This window comes from Vanrija pseudolonga, chromosome 1, assembly GCF_020906515.1.
Source record: "Vanrija pseudolonga chromosome 1, complete sequence".
In the NCBI taxonomy this organism is placed as follows: domain Eukaryota; kingdom Fungi; phylum Basidiomycota; class Tremellomycetes; order Trichosporonales; family Trichosporonaceae; genus Vanrija; species Vanrija pseudolonga.
In genome coordinates this window covers 4,383,281-4,402,712 of record NC_085849.1, presented here as the reverse complement: position 1 = coordinate 4,402,712, position 19,432 = coordinate 4,383,281, and the positions used below count along the sequence as shown (strand labels likewise).

Sequence of the window (19,432 nt, the reverse complement as noted above, 5' to 3'; positions counted from 1 at the left end):
TCTCCTGCCCTGTCTCCTTCTGCCCTACTGCCCTCGTCCCCCCGCCCCCCCCCAGGCCTGCCCGCCTCGATACTCACCAGCATCGGCATCGGCGGCATGACGTCCGTCCCTCGTCCCTGACACACCTCATGATCACAACACCCACAGCGGAGATGCAGCGGACATGGTCGTACTGTACACTGTTATTGTTCCTCGTTGCCGTCGACACTCACTCACATGCTCTCACTCTCAGCGTTCCCAACGACAACGACAGCCATATCCCCGTCCCAACGCCGCCGCGCTCCGCTGCGCATTTTCCGCCCCCCTCGGCCTCAGCCAATGGGGAGCACAACAAACCACACTTTGAATTGAGCCCCGCGCCATGCCGCCGCCTCGGACGCGCCACGAGTCGCACGAGGCATGTGATTGAGCGAGCGCGAGCGTGAGCCATTGATTGTGCATGCATCGGCGAGCCCCGAGCATGGCGTGGCATGCAATACAATCCGGAATGTCGCGACAGCTTGGGGTCCCCACACAGACGACCTCGACAAGTCACCTCCCCACCACACTCCGCGGCGCACGCTACGCCTTGAACTCGTCTGGCGTGTCGGGCTGGTGTCGCCAGTCGGCGCTCACAAACTCCGGCAGTGCAGAGACGCGAGTGAACACGCCATGTGCGACGGGGTAGTCTTCCAAGCGGACGCCGAAGCTGCGCCGTGGGTGAGCTCGTGTCCTTCCCGCCGGTACGCCCCACCCACCGGATACACGAGTTCATCTGCGGCGCGAGCGCGACGTCGGCAAGCGTCAAGCTGTCGCCGTACGCGTACGTCCCTGCCGTCTTGCTCAGAATCGCCTCGAGGGCTGCGCGCGTCAGCTCCCCCCTCCCCCTCCCTCCCCCGACAACCCACCCTTCATCCCCGCCTCGCACCACTCCTTGGCCCACGGCATCGCCGCCTCGTCGCCCGCGAGCGCCTTGACCCTCGTCAACACCTTGAGGTTGGCAAGCGGCTGCATGTCGCACACGAGGATATCGACTATGCTGCGGACGAGCGCGCGCCCGCGGGCGTCCTTCGGCATGAGGCTTCCGCGTGGAGACGCCGCGCCGAACACCTCGTCGACGTACTCCATGATCGCGGCGGATTGCGTCAGGTCCCATCCTCCGCTGCCGTCGGTGACATGCAGCGCGGGCACCGCGGCGCTCGGGTTGTGTTGCAGGTACGCTGGCGTGCGTTGCTCGCCCTTGAGCAGGTGGATGAAGACTTGCTCGTGCGGCACGCCGTGCAGTGCCAGCACGGTGCGCACGCGCGTCGCGGCGCTGCTGCGGAAGTAGGTGTAGAGCGTGAGCTTGGGCTGTGGGGTGGTCATGGTGAGTGAGGAGCAACTGCAACAACTGCAACAGCATGCATGAGTGAGCTCGCTCGACGATGAATGACAGACCGACAGACACCCGACGTGAGTGGGGGAGGAGGCACAACCGGGTAAAGCACCTTTATCCGCCCGCGGGACACACCCGTGTCGCGTGGCTCCCTCGGCGTCACCGGCGTTGGCGCTGTCGCTTCGCCGCGCCTCGACGCCTCAGACGGCGGATAGGCGGTAGGCGAGTGGGGACGACGACATGTCCGCGGACGGGCGCGGCGGGCGGCGGGTTGACGGTGAATGGTGGCAGGGGCGGGGGGGCGGCGACGACCCGACGGCCACTAGCCACAACGAGGCCACCGGAGCTTGCTAGCGCTGTTCTGAGCATCCTCCTCGGCTCCTCCTGATCAATGCCCCGGCCGCCTCTGCCTCGGCACTGCGCGTCCTCTTCCACTTGTGCATCGATGGAATCATGTACAACGCTGGTGATGTTGCTGCTACTGGTCTGTCTGTCTTGATGGCTCGTCTCCAACGCCCGCCCGCCCACCGCCGCCCACCGCCGCCACCCCCTCCTCCCCAGCCTACAAATCACTCTGCTTCTCCAAGCCCTGCCACACCTTCCAGTAATCCTGCTGGAGCTTATCGCTCTCCTCGATGGCCCACTTTGTCGTGGCGAGCTGGTACGCCGACTCGAACATGAACGCCATGGAGCCGTCCCCGACCTTCTGGGGGCGCAGCTCCGCGGCACTCGCCTTGTTGAACGTGTCCGCGTCGGGTCCGTGCGCCGAGTTCATATTGTGCAGGCTCGCGCCGCCGGGCAGGAAGCCGGTCGCTTTGGCATCGTACGTGCCGGCAATGTTGCCCATGAACTCGGCCATGCAGTTGCGGTGGAAGTACGGCGGGCGGAACGTGTCCTCGGCCACGAGCCAGCGCGGCGCAAAGATGACAAAGTCGCACACTGCTGTGCCCGGGCTGTCGGTGGGGCAGGTGAGAACCGTGAAGATGGAGGGATCCGGGTGGTCGTACGAGATCGACCCGATCACGTTGAACTTGAGCAGGTCGTACCGGTACGGCACGTAGTTGCCAGAGTACGCGACGACGTCGTACGGGCTGTGGCGCTGCTCGTACGCAAACAGCTCGCCCATAAACTTGTTGACCACGACCCAGTCGTCGCTCGTGTCCTCGTAGCTCGCGACGGGCGACTCGAAATCCTTGGCGTTCGCCAACCCGTTCGCGCCGATCGGGCCAAGGTCAGGCAGCTCAAAGTGGCCCTTGTACGTCTCGCAGATGAACCCGCGCGCGATGCCGCCCGGCGCGCGCTCGCGGTTCACAATGTCCACGGAGAACTTGAGCCCACGCTGGATGACCGCGATGTGCTGCGGCGGCACGTGCAGCTTGCCGAACTCGGTCGTGATGAGGAGCTCGCCGGTGACGGGGACTAAGGGAGGGGTCAGCACGCAGAGCGAAGCGACGCGGGCGAGCAGTACCCGCCGAACCGGCCATCCTGCCACGCCGCACTCACCGATCAGGAAGTCGCCGTCAGAGTTGTAGAAGCTCTTGCGCCCCATATCCCTCCCAAACCCATAAAAGTGGATCGCGAGCCCGTCCTTCGTCTGGCTATCGCCCGCGCCGGCGAGCGTAGCGAGGCCGTCGACGAAATCCGCCTCGCGCTCGTCCTTCTCCCCGAGCGAGAGGGGGTCCCACCGGAGCTGCTGTGGCGTGGCCTTGATGCCTGGGCTGAAGGCGTGGAAAGAGGATACGAGGCGGGGTGTCGTGCTCGCTGCACTCGCGTACGGGCGGAAAGGCGAGTGCTGCACGCTCGGACGAAGCCTGTACACCCACGACCGCTGGTTCTTGGCCCGCGGCACCGTGAACGCCGTGCCGCTGATCTGCTCCGCATACAGCCCGTGTGCTACGCGCTGCGGCGCATTCCCGAGCTTTGGCAGGGTGCCGGGGACCGCTTCCGACTCGAAGTGGTTGCCGAAGCCGTCTGCGTGTGTGAGCCGCTGAGCGGCGCGAGGCGGTGGGAAGTGCCATGGGCGGCCTACTCACTCAGGTAGGCTAGGTCTGTCGCGTCTGTCGCCTTTGCTGCTGGCATTGTCGTAGTGGTGGTGGTGAACTTGTCAAAGTCACGATGTCGAGGTTATATCTACGTCAGTGAGATGGATGTGCCGAGTGGCGTGGCTTGGCGAGTCGCCGACTTCACGAAGGTTGCTCATCACGCCCGTTTCGGGCCACGGATCTCGAAGCCGTCGGGTCGAGCGGGGGAGGTATGCATGCGCTACAACCTGTCAAGGTGTGCACCATGCATGCATGCACACGACAACGACGCAGCGACATATCCGCCCGACGCGTCGACCTCGTCGCCTCGCTTTACCCGCACCCACGGGGCCTTGGAGGTTTACCCGGTATCTGTGGGGCGGCGGGTGGACGGGTGGCGGTATACCCACAACCTTGTTGCTCGTCTTGTCAACAGTATCACGCGACAGCAGCGAGAGAGAGTGTGTATCCGAGAGAGGGCACGGGTGGAGCAGAGCAGCGGCGACTCACTCACTTCTCACGACGGCCGGAGCCAACCACGACCAGGATATAACAAGGCGCAGGTGACTGACGAGGTCTCTCAACACCCATCCCCCCACACAATGTCCGAATCAGTCATCCTCGACCGCCTGCACGAGCTCAGCCTCGGCCTGAACGCGCACACGGTGGCCATTATCGCCGTCGCGCTCGTCGCCGTTGCCGTGGTCCACTACGCGCGCTATGCCAAGGGCAAGATCCACCTGCCCGGCCCGACGCCGCTGCCGATTGTGGGCAACCTGCTGCACTTGGGCAAGGTGAGTTTGTCATCCTCGGACACGGAAGTGGGCTCCGGCGGTGTCGTCGATGACCGTTTGGCCACCCGCCCATCCCCACCTGCCCGCCCTACCACCCCACGCCGCTGACGCTCGGCGCAGGACCCAGCGATGACATACCACGAATGGTCCAAGACCTACGGCGACGTCTTCAAGATCACGCTCGGCGAGCGCGAGGTGGTCGTCGTCAACTCGGCCAAGGCGGCCAAGGACCTCTTCCTCGACCAAGGCAGCGTGTACATCTCCCGCCCCATGTTCCACAACTTCCACAAGGTCATCTCGTCCTCGGCCGGCTTCACGATCGGCACGTCGCCGTGGGACGAGAGCTGCAAGCGCAAGCGCCGTGCCGCGGCGACCGCACTCAACAAGGTCGCAGTCCAGACCTACGTCCCCATCATCGACCGCGAAACCCTCGCGCTCATCGAGGACCTGTACACCGGCTCCGAGGCGGGCAAGGTCCAGATCAACCCCTTCGCGTACGTCCAGCGCCTTGCGCTCAACGTGTCCCTTGTGGCCAACTACGGCTGTCGCCTCGACGGCGTCGGCGACGACATGCTCCGCGAGATTGTCGACGTCGAGACCAACGTGGCCAACTTCCGCTCGGTCAACAACTCGTGGCGCGACTACATCCCCCTCCTGCGTCTGGTGCCGTCGTCCGCCGGCGCCGCCGAGGCAAAGCTCATGGCCGAGACCCGTGTGCGCCGCGACAAGTACATGAACTTCCTGCTCGACGACCTCAAGGACCGCGTCAAGGCCGGCAAGGACATCCCCTGCATCACGGGCAACATCCTCAAGGACCCCGAGGCGAAGCTCACCGACGAGGAGCTGTCGTCCATCTGCCTGTCCATGGTCTCCGCCGGCCTCGACACCCTCGCCAACACGCTCTTCTGGTCGATCGGGTACCTCGCCAAGCACCCCGAGATCCAGGAGCGCGCCTACCAGGCCATCTACGACGTGTACCAGGGCGCGATTCCCGACTCGAACGAGGAGACGGTCGAGTACATCACCGCGCTGGGCAAGGAGTGCTCGCGCTACTTTTCTGTTCTCAAGCTCGCGCTCCCGCGCGCGACCCTCGGCGACAGCGAGTACCGCGGCGTGCACATCCCGGACGGCACGACCGTCTTCCTCAACGCGTGGGGCATCCACCACGACGAGGAGCGGTACGGCGACGTCGAGAACTTCCGCGTCGAGCGTTTCCTCGACGAGAGCGAGGCCAGTCGCCAGGCGCACTACAGCTACGGTGCCGGCCGCCGCATGTGCGCTGGCGTGCACCTCGCCAACCGCGAGATGTACATTGCCTTCTGCAAGCTCATCTACTTCTTCAAGATCGAGATGGGCGACAAGGACTACGACATCGACCCCGCGACGGCGTGCGCCAACCCGCTCGGCCTGGCGTCCACGCCACACCCGTTCAAGGTCCGCTTCGTGCCCCGCGACGCGTCGACCATCGAGGGCTGGATCGAGGACGAGAAGAGCAGGGCCGAGCTCAAGCTCGCCAAGAGCATTGGTATGAAGGCGTAGGCGGGCGAGCGAGCGAGCACGAGCACGAGCGCAGCGAGTGTGAGTGCGAGTGGTGGGGAGCGGCAAGGCGGAGCAGCGGCCAGCCGACGGAGTGGACGAGAGCAAGTAGTCATGTCATAGCAGAGAGAGAGCCAGAAGCACAATGTACAACCTTCATCTCAACGGGGACAAGGCGCGTGGGCTCGACTCGACTAACACGACTAACTGGTCAGCTTACCAGCTTACTTTCCAGGTTAGGCAGCTACAGTATGCAATAGGCAGCAGCAGCGCGGCTCGGCACACCGGCAGCCGTGCCGCCGCAGGCGAGCGGACGTCCTAGCCCGGAGAGGAGGCGTCGTCCCCAGACATGCTGTACGTGTTGGATGGATGGTGAACGGGCCGTCCACCAATCCGCCGACTCGCCGCGGGCGGACACTCCCCCGCTCGCTGGGGACACACCACTGCGGCAGGCAACTGACAACTGGCAACTGGCATCGTCCCTCCTGCCCCTCGTCCTCGCAACGCATTATGAGCTCAGCCCAGCCCAGCCGCTCCCCAGCTCCGTTCCGTGATAGCCGTGCTCCGTCCGACCCAGCGGCGACTACCGTCCGCTAGCGCCTCAGATCCGGCCCACAGCAGCCACATATTGCAAATGCTCGTCGTGGACAGTGACGCGTGGGAGCTGACACCCACCGGCGCAGCGCAGATGCATGCCAATGGCGCGATGCAGCCCCGCGTCCGCTGTTTCGAATCGCGCTGCATAGCCTGGCCTGGCCAAGCCAAATGCCGGAGCTGAGGCTTATCTACGGGGCTGGGGTGGCATGATGGCACGGGTCTCCGCCGGCGGAACTCCGCGGGTCGGTCGCTGGTGCTGCGTCAGTGGCACACCAGTGGCAGTAGTGTGGGAGACTTGTGGCTTTGGCTTTGGTTTGCGGCGTGCAGGCTGCAGGCGTGCGTTGACTCGTGTCAGTCGCTCTGTATAAGGCCGGGGCTACTGCCCTCGTTCCCATGCATACCCCACCGCATACCCCCTCCCAGAAGCAACATGGTCGAAACCTCCTTCAAGTCCTCCATCGCATTCAAGCGCACCGAGCCGGCGCCAGCCATCGCGCGGCCCATCTCCCCGCCGCTCTCAAAGGCCGAGACGGCGTCCAACGCCTCGGATGCTGTTGAGGCCAAGTATGCCAGCCGTACCCCCACGGAGGACTGGGACGGCGCCTACACCTTCGCGCCGATCAAGGAGTGGCAGGTGTCTCGCGCCATGACGAAGCGCTACGGCGACGACCTGTACCGTACCGCGGTCAGTGACGTGGTCATCGTCGGCGCCGGCTCGGCAGGCTTGACCTGCGCATGGGCGCTCGCGACTGCGCGCCCAGAGCTCAGCATCACGATCATCGAGGCGGGCGTCGCGCCCGGCGGCGGCGCGTGGCTCGGCGGGCAGCTCATGAGCGCCATGGTTGTGCGCAAGCCTGCCGATCGCATTCTCGAGGAGATTGGCGTGCCGTTCGAGGACGAGGGGGACTTTGTGGTCGTCAAGCATGCTGCGCTGTTCACTAGCACCGTGTTGAGCAAGGTGCTCCAGTTCCCCAATGTCAAGCGTGCGTGCGGTGCAGGATCCAACGAGTGGTGGTTCGCTCACACCCCACCCCAGTCTACAACGCCACCGCCGTCGAGGACCTCATCACCCGCCCCGACCCGCTCGGCAGCGGTGGCCTGCGCGTCGCGGGCGTCGTGTCCAACTGGTAGGGCCAGCCTTGACTCGCACCCCGCCTTGTGGCTACTGACCCCACCCAGGACCCTCGTCACCCTCGCCCACGGCCTCCAGAGCTGTAAGTCCCTGTTCGGGTTGGTGGAACGTCACGCGCTAACGCGCGCTCGCAGGCATGGACCCGCAGACCATCACCGCCCCCCTCGTCTGCTCGTTCGCGGGCCACGATGGACCCTTCGGCGCGTTCAGCGTCAAGCGCCTCGTTGCTACGGGCATGGTTGAGCAGCTGAAGAACATGCGTGCGGTGAGTAATATGCAGGCGCAGCCCGCCGGTCGTGGCTGCTAGGACCTCTCGCCGACCTCTGCGGCTCCCTCCTCTGCCCCGCACTCGCTGACGATCACGCTCCCCCAGCTCAACATGACCTCGGCCGAAGACTACATCATCAACAACACGCGCGAGGTCGTGCCGGGCCTCATCACGGGCGGCATGGAGCTGTCCGAGCTCGACGGCGCGAACCGCATGGGCGCGACGTTTGGCGGTATGCTCGCGAGTGGAGTCAAGGTGAGTGACGGGGAGCGGCGGAGCCGCGACCTTTCTGTCTCTTCCATGGGGGGTCAGCATATGGCGCGCGGCCCAGCAGGTAAGAAGTCAGCTCACGCCCCCTCGTAGGCCGCCAAGGAGGCCATCAAGATCCTCGACGCGCAGAAGATTGTCGACGGCGAGGTTGTGGGCCGTAAGGTGTCGGCGTAGGTGTGAGCAGGGAGAAGAAAAGCCAGAAGCGAGGCAGGGCAGAAGCACAAAGCAGAAAGCAGAAAGAATGATCAGAATGAATCAGTTGCTTGCCCATCGTCTTCGTCAAGTGCCACACCCCGTCGTCCCCCACTCACTCCCCCACGGACCGTCGTCTCCCTCGCCAGCAGCAACATCTCCCCCGCGCATCCCCGCGGGCGGACCGAGATATCCCCTTTGCGTGGTGACAAAGAGCAGGGCTGGGGACGGATCATATCCCCGCCGCGCCGGCACAACCGCCCAGCCGGGCCGTCATCACAGCGAGTGGTTTACCCGGCCGCGACCTCCCCTCCCCCACCCACCTCCTCATTAACCATCTTACTCGTCGTCACGTTGCCCATCACCTCACCACACCCACTGCCATGGCCTCCTTCGTCCAGTACCCCGCCGACCACCCGTTCCCGATCCAGAACTTGCCCTACGGCGTCTTTTCGACCGACGGCGTGGCGTCCACCCGGCCGGGCGTGGCGATTGGCGACTTTATCCTTGATCTCGACGCCGTCAGCCGGAGCGAGTGGTTCGTCGATGCCGGCGTCGAGGCTGAGGTGTTCCAGAAGGTAAGCACGCCGGAGCGGAGCGACGGCGGCGGTGACGTCGCGAGGCCGACACCGCTGTGGTGGTGATGGCGACGAGCCGAGCTGACCTCACGCCTAGGGCACTCTCGACCCCCTCGTCGCGTCCTCGCCCGAGTCTTGGCCCCTCGTGCGCGCCTTCATCACCCGCCTCCTCTCCCCCACCTCCCCGCTCAAGGCCAACGCCCGCGCGTACCTCGTCCCGCGCGAGACGGCGACCATGCACCTGCCCATCACGATCGGCGACTACACAGACTACTATGCGTCGTACGAGCACGCGTACAACTGCGGCGTGCTGATCCGGGGGCCGGAGAACGCGATTCAGCCGAACTGGAAGCATCTGCCTGTTGCGTACCATGGACGCGCTAGCTCCGTCGTCGTGTCCGGCACGCCGTTCCACCGCCCAACGGGGCAGATCCTCGACAAGGTCGGCGACAAGCAGCCTATCTTTGCGCCGTGCCGTCGTTTGGACTACGAGCTCGAGCTGGCCTTCGTGAGTGGGGCGTGTGCAGACGTGGGGTGGGTCGCTCGCTGACGCTCGCTCGTGCAGATCTACGGCGGTGCCCCCACCAAGCTTGGCTCGCGCCTCTCCCCCTCCGAAGCCCGCAAGCACATCTTCGGGTACACGCTCATGAACGACTGGTCGGCGCGCGACATCCAGACGTGGGAGTATGTGCCCCTCGGCCCGTTCTTGTCCAAGAACTTCTGCACAACCATCTCGCCGTGGATTGTTTCCCCCGAGGCACTGGAGCCGTTCAAGACCAAGCAGTACGATCATGACCCCAAGCTGCTGCCGTACCTCGACGATCCGGAGGGGTTCGGGTTCGACGTGCCGCTGACTATTGAGATTAAGAGTGAGTAGCGAGCAGCGGCGTAGCCGCTTCGAGGGGACCTCTACGGCCGGCCTTCTCGTTCTCTTCGGCTCGCTAACGCTCGCCGCAGCCCCCGAGTCCGGAGCCTACGCCCACGTCTCGACCAGCAACACCCAGCACACATACTACACCTTTGCGCAGATGCTCGCGCACCACTCGGCGACGGGCTGCCCGCTCCGCCCGTCCGACATGCTGGGCAGCGGCACGCTCTCTGCGCCCAGGCCTGACGGGCTCGGCTCGCTGCTGGAGCGCAGCAAGATGGGCCGGGAGCCGTTCGAGCTTGATGCGAGCCGCAAGGACATGACTTTCCTCCGGGACGGGGACAGCGTCAAGTTCTCGGCGGTCGTCAAGGCGCCTGGTGGGTGGAGTGTCGGCTTTGGCGAGTGTGAGGGGACTGTGCTGCCTGCTGTTCCTTTTGAGGGTTAGAAGTTTGTTGAAGCATGGATGATATGATAGAGTGGCGAGGGGGGCTCCATGGTGGGGCGGTGGGCAGGGCGGGGCTGGCCGATGCTGGACTCTGGGCGCGGCGCTGTGCCGTTGCGGCAGCTAGATCCCGCAGGACGCTGTTATCTACCTGGGCTATGCACACATGCACAGTCGCTCTGCGTTGTGCACGTCCGACGGACATGAACAAGTGGGCAAACGAGAGAGAGAGATCAGGCATCGCCGCGTGTCGCGGTTGCTGTCGGCGTTGGCTGCCTGACTTTGGCTTCGGCTATTCCTCCCGGCGTGACTCCGCGCAATCGCCGTGGGGTGCCGCGGGGCAACTCGACCGACGACGACTTGACATCCACTCAAAGTCATCAAGTTACTCATCTCTCTTATCGTGTGCACTGTTGTCGCTGCTTGTTGCTGCTGCAGCTGCTGCTCCTCTTCGCATCAACACGCAAGCAAGCCTCGTAAAAGCGACACATCGCATCGCATCGCAGAACGAAGGAGCACCCAGCCCCACCTTCCCCTCCCCACCGCCCCAACAACCCCGACACCCCCACCACCCCTCACCCCATCCATGCCCTCCGCCCCGCGCGAGCGGGTCCGCACGCTGCGCGCGTGCACGGCCTGCTCGTCCCGCAAAGTCAAGTGTGACGGCAACGACACGTGCGCGAGCTGCGTCAAGCTCGGCGTTGCGTGCGTGTATGTGTCTTCGGGGAAGAAGCGGGGCCCGCCAAAGGGTGCGCCGGCGCGTGGGGGAAGGAAGAAGCAGGTAAGTGGGGTTGTTGGCGCCTGGCGATGGAGGAGGTGGTGGTGGGGATGAGGCTGGGGCAGCGGGGACGGAGCATTGAGCGGCGGCGACGGCGGCGGCGGCGGTGAGGCCGGCTAGCTAGGCCGACGGCCTCGGTGGTCGGCTGCGCCGATTCAGTGCACACCCATCTCCCACTCCACATTTGAGGAAGACGTGTTTGCCTCTCGCCTCCACTGCACGCTGCCCCACACTCTTGGTGTCGCCGTGGCCACCACGTCCGGCGGCACTTGGCCGTTTCACGCGACGCCCCACGCCGCTAGTAGCCGCGGCTAAGGCGTTTTACCACGGCGCCAGAAGGCGAAGACCTAGTTCAAACCGCTGACAACACAGGTTCCCGACAGCTCCCCGCCGACGGCGGCAGAGAGCGAGGACCGTAAAGTCGACACTGGCAGCAGCGACTTCTCCTCGGCGTGGTCAGCGTCGGCAGCTGCTGCGGACCCGGCCCCGCCGTCGGCCATCACGCCGTCCTACTCGTCGCTTTTGGCCAACATGCCCCCGAGTATGGAGTTTGACACGGGCGACATGATGTCTGATCTGCTACTGCGCTCCGAGGCGTCGCTCGCCGTGTCGCCTGCGACCTCCAAGCCGGCCAACTCGCCCCACACGGCACGCACGCCGCGGATACCCACGCTGAGCAACCACAACAGCTACCGCGCTGCCGCGTCGCCCTCGATGCGGAGCGTATCGTGCGACACTGGCCTGTCGGAGGAGGCGATCGACGGGCTGCTGCTCATCTACGAGACATTCATCCACCCGCACTGGCCGGTCATCTACCTTCCTGCGCTGCGCTCCCTACGCGCACTGGAGACACAGGCGCCGATTCTGTTTGACGCCATCCTCGCCATCTCCTCGGCCAACAGCGACTTAACCCAGAGCCCCGCACCCGTGGCGCTCGGGGAACGCATCACGCGCGGGCCGCTGTCGTCATTGTCCGAGACGATTCTCGAGTCCGTGCGCCACCGTATCCTGGCGAGTCTCTATTCCAATCGCAGCGACCTTGCGACCGTGCAGGCGTTGGTGATCGTGTCCCTGCAAGACTTGGGGTACGGCCGCACGTCGCTCGCGTACCAGATGGGCGGGATTGCGAGCCGCATGGCGATCGATTTGGGATTACACAACGTCGGTCCGACGACTGCCGGCGGAGGCGGAGGTGGCGGGGAGCGCGATGGCCGACGGAAGCAGGAGCAGTGCCGAACGCTGTGGGCGTGTTTCCTGCTCGACAAGATCCTGGCCGCTGCGCTCCAGCGCCCGTCGATGCTCCGCCTCGCCGACCTCGACACGTTGCGGCCGAGCGTGATGGAGCGGGATGAGCTCGACCTCTGGCTTTCGGGCGGCGGGCAACACTTTCTCCAGCCGCAGGCGGCGCAGGCGATGGAGTGTGTCAAGTCACATGCGCTGTCTAGCTTCAACTCGTGGTGCGATATCGGGATCATTGTCGAGACGGTCCTTGACCAGGTTTACCGGCCCGCAGCGCGGCGTGCGCGTGCTGAGGGCGTCTACTCGCAGCAGGCCGATGAAGCGACCATGCAGATTGACGCCGAGCTGCGGCGGTGGCGGTCTAACCTCCCCGAGCACCTGCAATGGCGCGACGAGGACGGCGTGTCGGCGCACGTCAATGTCGGCCCGCACATCCTCACCCTGCGTGGATGGTACTATACTTGCCTGCTGCTACTGCATCGGCCCCGCGTGCCCTACCTCCAGGAGACGTACGAGAACGACCACGACCTGGATGCGATCCACGCATTGCAGAGATTACAGCAGCCCGACCCCAGCTCGTCGCTATCCGACCCGTTCCACCGGTTACCCAAGGGTGTCGATGCGAGCAGAGCAGCAGCCAACGGCATCTGCAGCATCATGGAGGCGTACGAGACGACGTTTAGGATCCGCAAGTTTCCAAGTTCGTGGGTCTACCTCGTGTTCCAGGCGGCCACGGTGCACGCCGGTCTGGCATCACACGCTGGCCGGACCCGCGGTAACGATCTCAACGTGCACTCGCTGTCGCCACTGCGCGTCGAGTCGATCCAGCGGCTGGAGCAGTGTATCCGCTGGCTCGACGACATGTCAGTGACGTGGGCGAGTGCGTCGTCGCACGTCAACATTCTGCGCAACCTCAGCGCGGTGGGAGCAAAGACACGGCCGCCAAGTCCGCAGCCAGAAACCGGCTCATTCGACACGGGACAACACCTGCTCAACACTGGTCGTATGCTGCCCCCGCCCCCACCAGACATGTCAGGTACGGCGGCCGAGATCATCGACGACTGGACGTTGTTTTGGGCACTCATGCCCGCGAGCGACGACGCGGGGCTGTGGCACTCGTTTAACGACATGTTCACGAGTTAGGGCACTAGTTTATGTTGTAATCTTGTACATTGTACTATGCAGTTGCACCGGGCACGAGCACGTGCTGGAGGGTATACCGCGCGATGCCGCGTCCAGCGCCAGTAGTGAACGGGACCGTGACGTACCCTGCGTCGATCCAGCCGTCGCGCATCATGTAGCCGGCGGCGAGGAAGAAGCCGACGGCCCAGACGCGGCCAGGCCAGCCGCGGACCTTGCGGCCGGTGATGGCGCGGAACGCGGCCTCGAGCCCGGCGCTGACGCCAGAGAGCGTGAAGAAGGCCGCGACGGACAGGAGCGCGCGAGGGCCGATAGCAGCGGGCTGGAAGGCGGCATGGTACGCCGCGCTGAAGACAAACACGAGCGGCAGCGCCGCCCGCTGCGGGAGGCGCAAGAGCCGCACCGTGCCAGTTGACAAGAGCGTGAAGTCGCGCCGGAAGTTCTGGTGCCACCTGCGTCCCCAAAAGTCGAGCAACGAGGTCGACGCGAACGGGTTGGAGAACAGATCCGGGTCGAACGCGTCGGGCTCGTAGATGCCAGTCGCGATCGATACCGTGGCAAGCGCGTGATAAGGCCACGAGAGGACGAGCGACGTCCCCGCGCCAATGGCCGCCGCGATCGCTGCTTGTAAGACCACGTGGGGGAGGGCCACGGGCGGGAGGACGGCGGGGAGGAGGTACAGCTGTGTGCCCAGCAAGTCGTCGATGCGTCCGCGTGGCGTGGGGAAGGGAGAGCCGATCGTGCCCGGCGCCAGGGCGAGGAAGAGGGCCTGGATCGTGTCCATTATCACGAACTGGGTGGCGGCGATGCGCGCGTGGTGTGCCACGGCGGCGATGCGTGACCTCGCAGCCTTCGGAGGGGTGTGGGACTTGGCGGTGCGCGGCTTGAGATAGCCTGTGGCTGGTGCGCCTGCGATGCGTATGTTGCGCCAGCGCAAGTTGATCACTGTGTCGAGGGCGGAGAATGCGCGGGCTCGGGGATAGCTGTCGGACAGGGAGGGGAGGAGGGCGAGCTGGACGTGCTTGAGGGCCATGTGCGGGTACTGGGTGCTCATTGCCGCTGTGAGCATGTTTCGGCGGAGGTCTGTCGCGCGAGCGAGCGTCAGCGAGCGCCCGAGTGGGCGAGCCGGCTCTCGTAGAACGAAGGGGACGTACTCTGGCTGGACCACCATCGGAACGCGGACGTGAACACCACCCCGCCGAGCACGCCGAGCACGCACCGCGCGACTCGGTTCGGCGTGGTCCTTGAGTTGGGGGAGAAGGCGAGGTACGACTGCAGGACTAGTGGGGCCAACGAGGCGAAGAGGACGACGATGATTAGGTCCGGCGCGGGGTCGGGGTCGGGTGGGGGCATGGTATTAACGAGTGTGGGAGGTCGGGAGGAGGCCATGCGGGGTGAGGTGAGTAGTGAGGGAGGTGTAAGTGGAGGAGTGAGAGCGAGTGAGCGAGTAAAGTATCACGGTGCTCCGCTTGGCCCCGGGACGAGATACCCGGCCGGCCCCAGTGAAGAGCTTGATTGATGGACGTGCATCCAAGCGAGAGCAAGTGGCACGGTCAGTCAGAGTCTGTGTACGCGACCCGGTGGTGGGTCGGGATGCCGCGGGGTAAGCGTGCGAATGGTGGCGCCGTGGCGCTGGATCGGCGGCGCGGCGGGGTCCGCTGCGAGTGTTGCCAAGAGGCGTGGCGTGGAGGAGCAGTGGGGTCAAGCAAGTTGCGAGTGGGATACATGTGATCAGGTTGGTGGTCGAGTGACTGGCGTGTGTGATCACAGTGCTCGTTCGCATCGTCGTCGAGTGGGAAATCGCCACACTCACCTCACCTCGCGGCCGGGGTTCTCGTAGCTTGTGGCCGGGGTCCAGGCCGCACCCGTCCACCGTCAACGCCAATCCCGCGCCACGCCCTCGGCCTGACGGCCGAGTGCGCGAGTGCGCGCGTCTTTTGCACCGAATGCATCTCCACACTCAGCACACCATTGTCCCAATTGATAAAACGACGACACTACTCGTGACACAACTCGGGTATCTTGGCCACGGCGCGTCGTCCTCGCCCGGCCCTCGCCTATGCTAATGCAACCATCTTGGTAGATCCTGCTCTCGTTTTTTAGATGCGCGTGTGCGTCGTGGTCGTGGATGACACGACGGTCGCGCCGACGCCGACTCATCGTCCCTACGCTTGCGCTTACGCCCGCAGCGCCTTGGGCAGGCTCTGCACCCGCTTGGCGGCCTGCTCGGGGCTGACCATGCCAAACTGGCTCGAGCAGTCGAGGAGGATGCGCAGACCGTTGCGCGCGCGGATGCGCGAGATGTCGGTGTGCGACGCGCGCGTGGGGCGAGTGGCGCCAGCAACGACGTGAGCCTCGGGGGCCCAGGGGTAAGGGAACTGCTTGTGGAGCACCTCGTAGACGGCAAGGGTGACACCGAACTGGGGCGACGAACGGATGACACGGGCAATACCACCCTTGTAGAGCGCCTTGACACCCTCCTCCTGGAGAATCTTGCGGAAGCCGTCAAAGAAGCCCTTGTAGACAGTCTGGCCAGCACGAGCCTGCGACTGGAGACGCGTCTTGATGACGTCGGCGGGGGTGGTGAGGTAGGCGGCTGGCAAAGTCAGTGGGTGGTCATTACACCGGGGGGTTGCTACTCACCGGGCATACCGGCGATACCGGCAGCGAGGAGGAGCTCGCCGAACGAGAGCTGCTTGCCGCGGTGGCCCTCGGCAAAGATGTCCTTCTTCAGGTGGGCGTAGGCAGTGAAGTAGATCATCGAGAAGGGAACGTCACGCCAGAGACACGCGACGGCACCCTTGTAGAGACCAAAGATACCGAGCTGCTTGATGACATGGAGCGCACCACGGGGAGCAGCGTTTCCGGGGTCGGCGCGAGCCATCTCACCGGCCATCTGCAGACGAATCTTGACAATCTCAAGAGGGTTGGTGACGGACTGGGTGTTGGGTGAGCGGGAAGCCTCTTGCTGCGAGCCAAATCAACCTACCACCTGACATCCACCAGCGGCACCACCAGCAATCAGCTCCCAGCCGAGAGAGATGCGACCAGTCTCGGGGTCGGTGGCCTTTTTCCTGACGAGCTCGTTGACGGTAATCTTGATGGCCTTCTCGGGGGCGACACCAACAAGCTGGGGAAGGACACCACGGTAGAAGGCACGGATACCACCCTCGTTCGCGTAGACCTTCTTGACGCAGTCAAGCCAGTTGCGGTAGAGAACCTCGCCGACAACGTTGGAACGCTGGTTCTGGAGACGAGTCTTGACCAGGTCAATGGGGTAGACGGTAAAGGCACCGATACCACCGGCAATACCACCCTGGATGAAGCTCCAAGTCGACTGACCGAGCTGCGCGACAAAGCCGGCCTTCTCGGCCGCCTCGATGGGCGACGTAGAAGGCGGCTGCCACTTGGCGTCGAGGAGCGACTGGAAGTCGTTGAGGGTGAGACGCTGGCCAGCACCGTGGCCAGCCTCGCCGCGCGAGGCAAAGTGCCAAATGATGTTGGCCTCCATGGGGGTGAACTGCGAGTAGCGCATGCTCGACGCGGCCTCGTTGAGGAAGTCTGAGACGTCGATACGGCCGTCCTTGGACTTGCGCACGGCGCGGGTGATGAGGGCCTCGACAGTGTCCATGTCACGAATAATGTTGTGGAAGGCAATGACCTCGGAGTACGAGATCTTGCGACCGGGGTTCATGGTCGTGAGCGTGGGGAGACGCTGGAGGACCGAGTCGGAGAGCTTGTGGCCCGCGAGCTCGATGATGATGCGCTGGAACTCATCGGGGTTGATGTATCCGTCGCCGTCCTTGTCAAAGTAGTGGAACGACTGGCGGAGACGCTCGCCCTGGAAGCCCTTGATGAGCTGCGTGAACTCGGAGTCTAGAGCAGGTTAGTGATGCCAACAAAGATGTTGTAGCCCACTCACAGCCAAGAACATGCTTGGTGCCACGCTTGCCGAGGTAGAGCTTGATCCAGTCGCAGTCAAAGTTGAAGGCTGTTGTCGGCTGATGTCAGCAGAAGCACGTCGACAACAATATTTTGGGGCAGCACGCACGGATACCACTGCTGGCAATGTTCTCCTGCAGCACCGACTTGAACTCCTCAAAGTCGATCGCTCCGGAGTCATCGCTGGGGGGTCAGCCTGCGCCGCACGCGCCGCCGCATGGCCGACGCCACACGTACACGTCAAAGACGGAGAAGGCGAGCTGGTAGTCTGCGTCGGGCTGTAAGGGTTCGCGTCAGACCGATTCACTCCGGCGTGTCAACATCGGGTCAAGCTTACCCGTTTCAGGACTGTCGGGCGTTAGTTACAAATACGGGTCGCGTGCATGCAGCAAATAACTCACGGGTCTCAAAAACGACAAAGTCTTCGAACGACACGAGGTTGGTCTGACGCGAGGCGGCGACGCGGAAGACTGTAGAGGGTAGAGATCAGCCTGCTGTTGGCAGGTAGTTTTTCCGAGCCGAGTGACGGCCGGGGCGATGGGACCTGAGCGCGGCTCGCGCGGTACGCGGCGGCAGTGCAACCAACCGACCACCAACCCCAGTGTGCCATGCCGTCGCGCGCTGTGCCATCCATGTCCCTCCCCGGCGCACCACACACCGCATACACTCACGGACACCGTACTGCTCGCGGTTGATGCGGTTGAAGCCCTCGTCGGTGGGGGCGATGGCGTCGATGAACTCGCTCTCGTTGAGGTACCTGTCGGGGGAGATCGGATCAGCCACGATATCTCGGGTGCAGTGTGGATGGGTTCCCGCAAATCACGCCAAGCGCGATCAAATCCCGCCGACGTCTTCAGCCCTCCCCCACCGAAAATCGCGCGCGCGCCATTGAACGCGGCGAGCTCACCGGCGAGCGGTTTGTGCTCGCCGGCGTGTGTGCATTGGTTGTCGGGCGGGATCGCTCGTCCGACAAGCGCGGTTGGGTCTGGCGCGTCGGAAAGCGCGCACTCAGGGAAGTCACCAGCGCCGAACCCCGGTTTGTAACCAGCCGGCTGCAGTTGCAAGAGTCGCGGCCGACGCCGACGGCGGGGAAGGGATGTGCTCTCTCGGCAGGACCGAGCTGGAGCTGGAGCTGGTTCGGCGCGGCGGCCCAGGCCGCTCGCCCCCCGCTCCAGCCTCCTTCCCCACACCTCCCCGCCCGCTCTAGCTCCTCGTGCTGGGGAGGGTGCGCGCGGGGGGTGTGCTGGAGGGGTGTGCGGCAGGGAGGTAGCAGTGGGTGGTAGCGCGACGACGTCGGCGGTGACGGGGGCGAACGTGGCCTCGTGGGGAAGGCGGCCCGAGGAAGGCGGCGCAAGCAAAGTGACGTGTCGCGTCGCCGTCGCCGAGGTCGCCGAGGATACCCGCTGGGTCTTCCTCGCCTTCCCTGCCTTCCTCGCCTTCCTCATCTTCCTCTAGCCAGCAGACGGTGGCCCATGGCCCACACCCTGCCCTCGAGTAAGGTCACCCACCCACCCACTCCCGGGCAGGCTCACGCGAGGGAGGTCACCCCCGCCCGCCCTCGAGCTCCGCTCGCTACTCGTGTCCCCACCCACCCACCCTGCTGGCGCGAGCGATACTTTGCCCGCCCGCCCACCCCTACGCGCGAAGCGCGAGAAGATGGCCCACCCACCCACCCCTATGATCGCAAAGCGATCAAGAAGTATGCCACCACCCACCCCTCCACCGCTCCTCCTCCCCGAGGTTTGCACCCACCCCTCCACCCGCTCCGCTGCCCCTTCGTTCCACTCACTTTTTACCGCCGTCCTCGGTCGTCGCAAACTTGTCAAAGGTCCTCCTCCAGCGCTGGAGCTCGGTCTCTCCTGGCTTGACGAGCGCATCGGCCGTCGACTTGATTGACGAAAGGGTCGTCGCGGGGGTCGAGTCGGCAGGCATCGTGAAGAGTGGGGGGTGGGGGGTGTAAGAGTGGTGAGGGGGGAGAGAGGGAGAGAAGAGAAGGAGAGAGGAATGTGACTGCGAGAGAGAGACGACTTTGCTTCGACTAGGAGAAAGAGGAACAACAAGAGGATGATGGAGCCCCCGGGTTTTGTTGATTCGTCTGGCGTGCTGGATTGGACGGTGCAAGTGCAAGTGAGGGGTCGGAGCGGCGTGTCGAGTCGGAGTGAGCAGTGACTGCAGTGACTGCAAGCACAACACGTCTCGCTCGGGGTGAAATATCAGGGCAACGCGCTCCAGTCCCAACCGGCGCTTCGGGCCTGCGCTCCGGAAGGCTTTACACGCTTTC

The 19,432-nt window shown here is 64.6% G+C and overlaps 8 protein-coding genes across 8 annotated transcripts; 4 read left to right on the top strand and 4 right to left on the bottom strand.

The window, feature by feature from the left end:
- Nucleotides 1–561: 561 nt before the first annotated feature.
- maiA_1 (Maleylacetoacetate isomerase) lies at nucleotides 562–1,344 on the bottom strand (the record flags this gene model as incomplete). Its single annotated transcript, XM_062768143.1, has 3 exons — nucleotides 562–688; nucleotides 738–840; nucleotides 888–1,344. 3 exons carry the CDS (start codon nucleotides 1,342–1,344, stop codon nucleotides 562–564), a joined length of 687 nt encoding a protein of 228 aa, XP_062624127.1.
- A 564-nt stretch (nucleotides 1,345–1,908) lies between these two features.
- hgd (Homogentisate 1,2-dioxygenase) lies at nucleotides 1,909–3,440 on the bottom strand. The gene is made up of 3 exons (XM_062768142.1): nucleotides 3,388–3,440; nucleotides 2,858–3,325; nucleotides 1,909–2,773 (listed from the first exon to the last, which is right to left on the bottom strand). The coding sequence occupies exons 1-3, from the start codon at nucleotides 3,431–3,433 to the stop codon at nucleotides 1,917–1,919; spliced, it is 1,371 nt and encodes a 456-aa protein (XP_062624126.1). The 5' UTR covers nucleotides 3,434–3,440; the 3' UTR covers nucleotides 1,909–1,916.
- Nucleotides 3,441–3,969: 529 nt separating this feature from the next.
- On the top strand, nucleotides 3,970–5,857 carry phacA_1 (Phenylacetate 2-hydroxylase). Its single transcript, XM_062768141.1, has 2 exons — nucleotides 3,970–4,169; nucleotides 4,290–5,857. Exons 1-2 carry the CDS (start codon nucleotides 3,978–3,980, stop codon nucleotides 5,706–5,708), a joined length of 1,611 nt encoding a protein of 536 aa, XP_062624125.1. The 5' UTR covers nucleotides 3,970–3,977; the 3' UTR covers nucleotides 5,709–5,857.
- Nucleotides 5,858–6,708: 851 nt separating this feature from the next.
- On the top strand, nucleotides 6,709–8,242 carry CC1G_04976 (Thiamine thiazole synthase). The gene is made up of 6 exons (XM_062768140.1): nucleotides 6,709–7,285; nucleotides 7,339–7,429; nucleotides 7,482–7,516; nucleotides 7,569–7,699; nucleotides 7,742–7,957; nucleotides 8,066–8,242. The coding sequence occupies exons 1-6, from the start codon at nucleotides 6,733–6,735 to the stop codon at nucleotides 8,144–8,146; spliced, it is 1,107 nt and encodes a 368-aa protein (XP_062624124.1). The 5' UTR covers nucleotides 6,709–6,732; the 3' UTR covers nucleotides 8,147–8,242.
- Nucleotides 8,243–8,536: 294 nt separating this feature from the next.
- fah_1 (Fumarylacetoacetase) lies at nucleotides 8,537–10,087 on the top strand. Its single transcript, XM_062768139.1, has 4 exons — nucleotides 8,537–8,742; nucleotides 8,840–9,250; nucleotides 9,308–9,611; nucleotides 9,700–10,087. The coding sequence occupies exons 1-4, from the start codon at nucleotides 8,548–8,550 to the stop codon at nucleotides 10,053–10,055; spliced, it is 1,266 nt and encodes a 421-aa protein (XP_062624123.1). The 5' UTR covers nucleotides 8,537–8,547; the 3' UTR covers nucleotides 10,056–10,087.
- Nucleotides 10,088–10,638: 551 nt separating this feature from the next.
- On the top strand, nucleotides 10,639–14,386 carry SPCC757.04_1 (putative transcriptional regulatory protein; the record flags this gene model as incomplete). Its single annotated transcript, XM_062768138.1, has 2 exons — nucleotides 10,639–10,833; nucleotides 11,203–14,386. 2 exons carry the CDS (start codon nucleotides 10,639–10,641, stop codon nucleotides 13,210–13,212), a joined length of 2,205 nt encoding a protein of 734 aa, XP_062624122.1. The 3' UTR covers nucleotides 13,213–14,386.
- Nucleotides 13,247–14,562, bottom strand: LOC62_01G001642 (uncharacterized protein; the record flags this gene model as incomplete). Its single annotated transcript, XM_062768137.1, has 2 exons — nucleotides 13,247–14,292; nucleotides 14,364–14,562. 2 exons carry the CDS (start codon nucleotides 14,560–14,562, stop codon nucleotides 13,247–13,249), a joined length of 1,245 nt encoding a protein of 414 aa, XP_062624121.1.
- Nucleotides 14,563–15,161: 599 nt separating this feature from the next.
- On the bottom strand, nucleotides 15,162–19,317 carry SLC25A12 (Calcium-binding mitochondrial carrier protein Aralar1). The gene is made up of 9 exons (XM_062768136.1): nucleotides 18,941–19,317; nucleotides 17,823–17,908; nucleotides 17,553–17,621; nucleotides 17,389–17,419; nucleotides 17,261–17,334; nucleotides 17,132–17,200; nucleotides 16,199–17,085; nucleotides 15,853–16,147; nucleotides 15,162–15,805 (listed from the first exon to the last, which is right to left on the bottom strand). Exons 1-9 carry the CDS (start codon nucleotides 19,081–19,083, stop codon nucleotides 15,387–15,389), a joined length of 2,073 nt encoding a protein of 690 aa, XP_062624120.1. The 5' UTR covers nucleotides 19,084–19,317; the 3' UTR covers nucleotides 15,162–15,386.
- Between the last annotated feature and the right edge of the window lie 115 nt (nucleotides 19,318–19,432).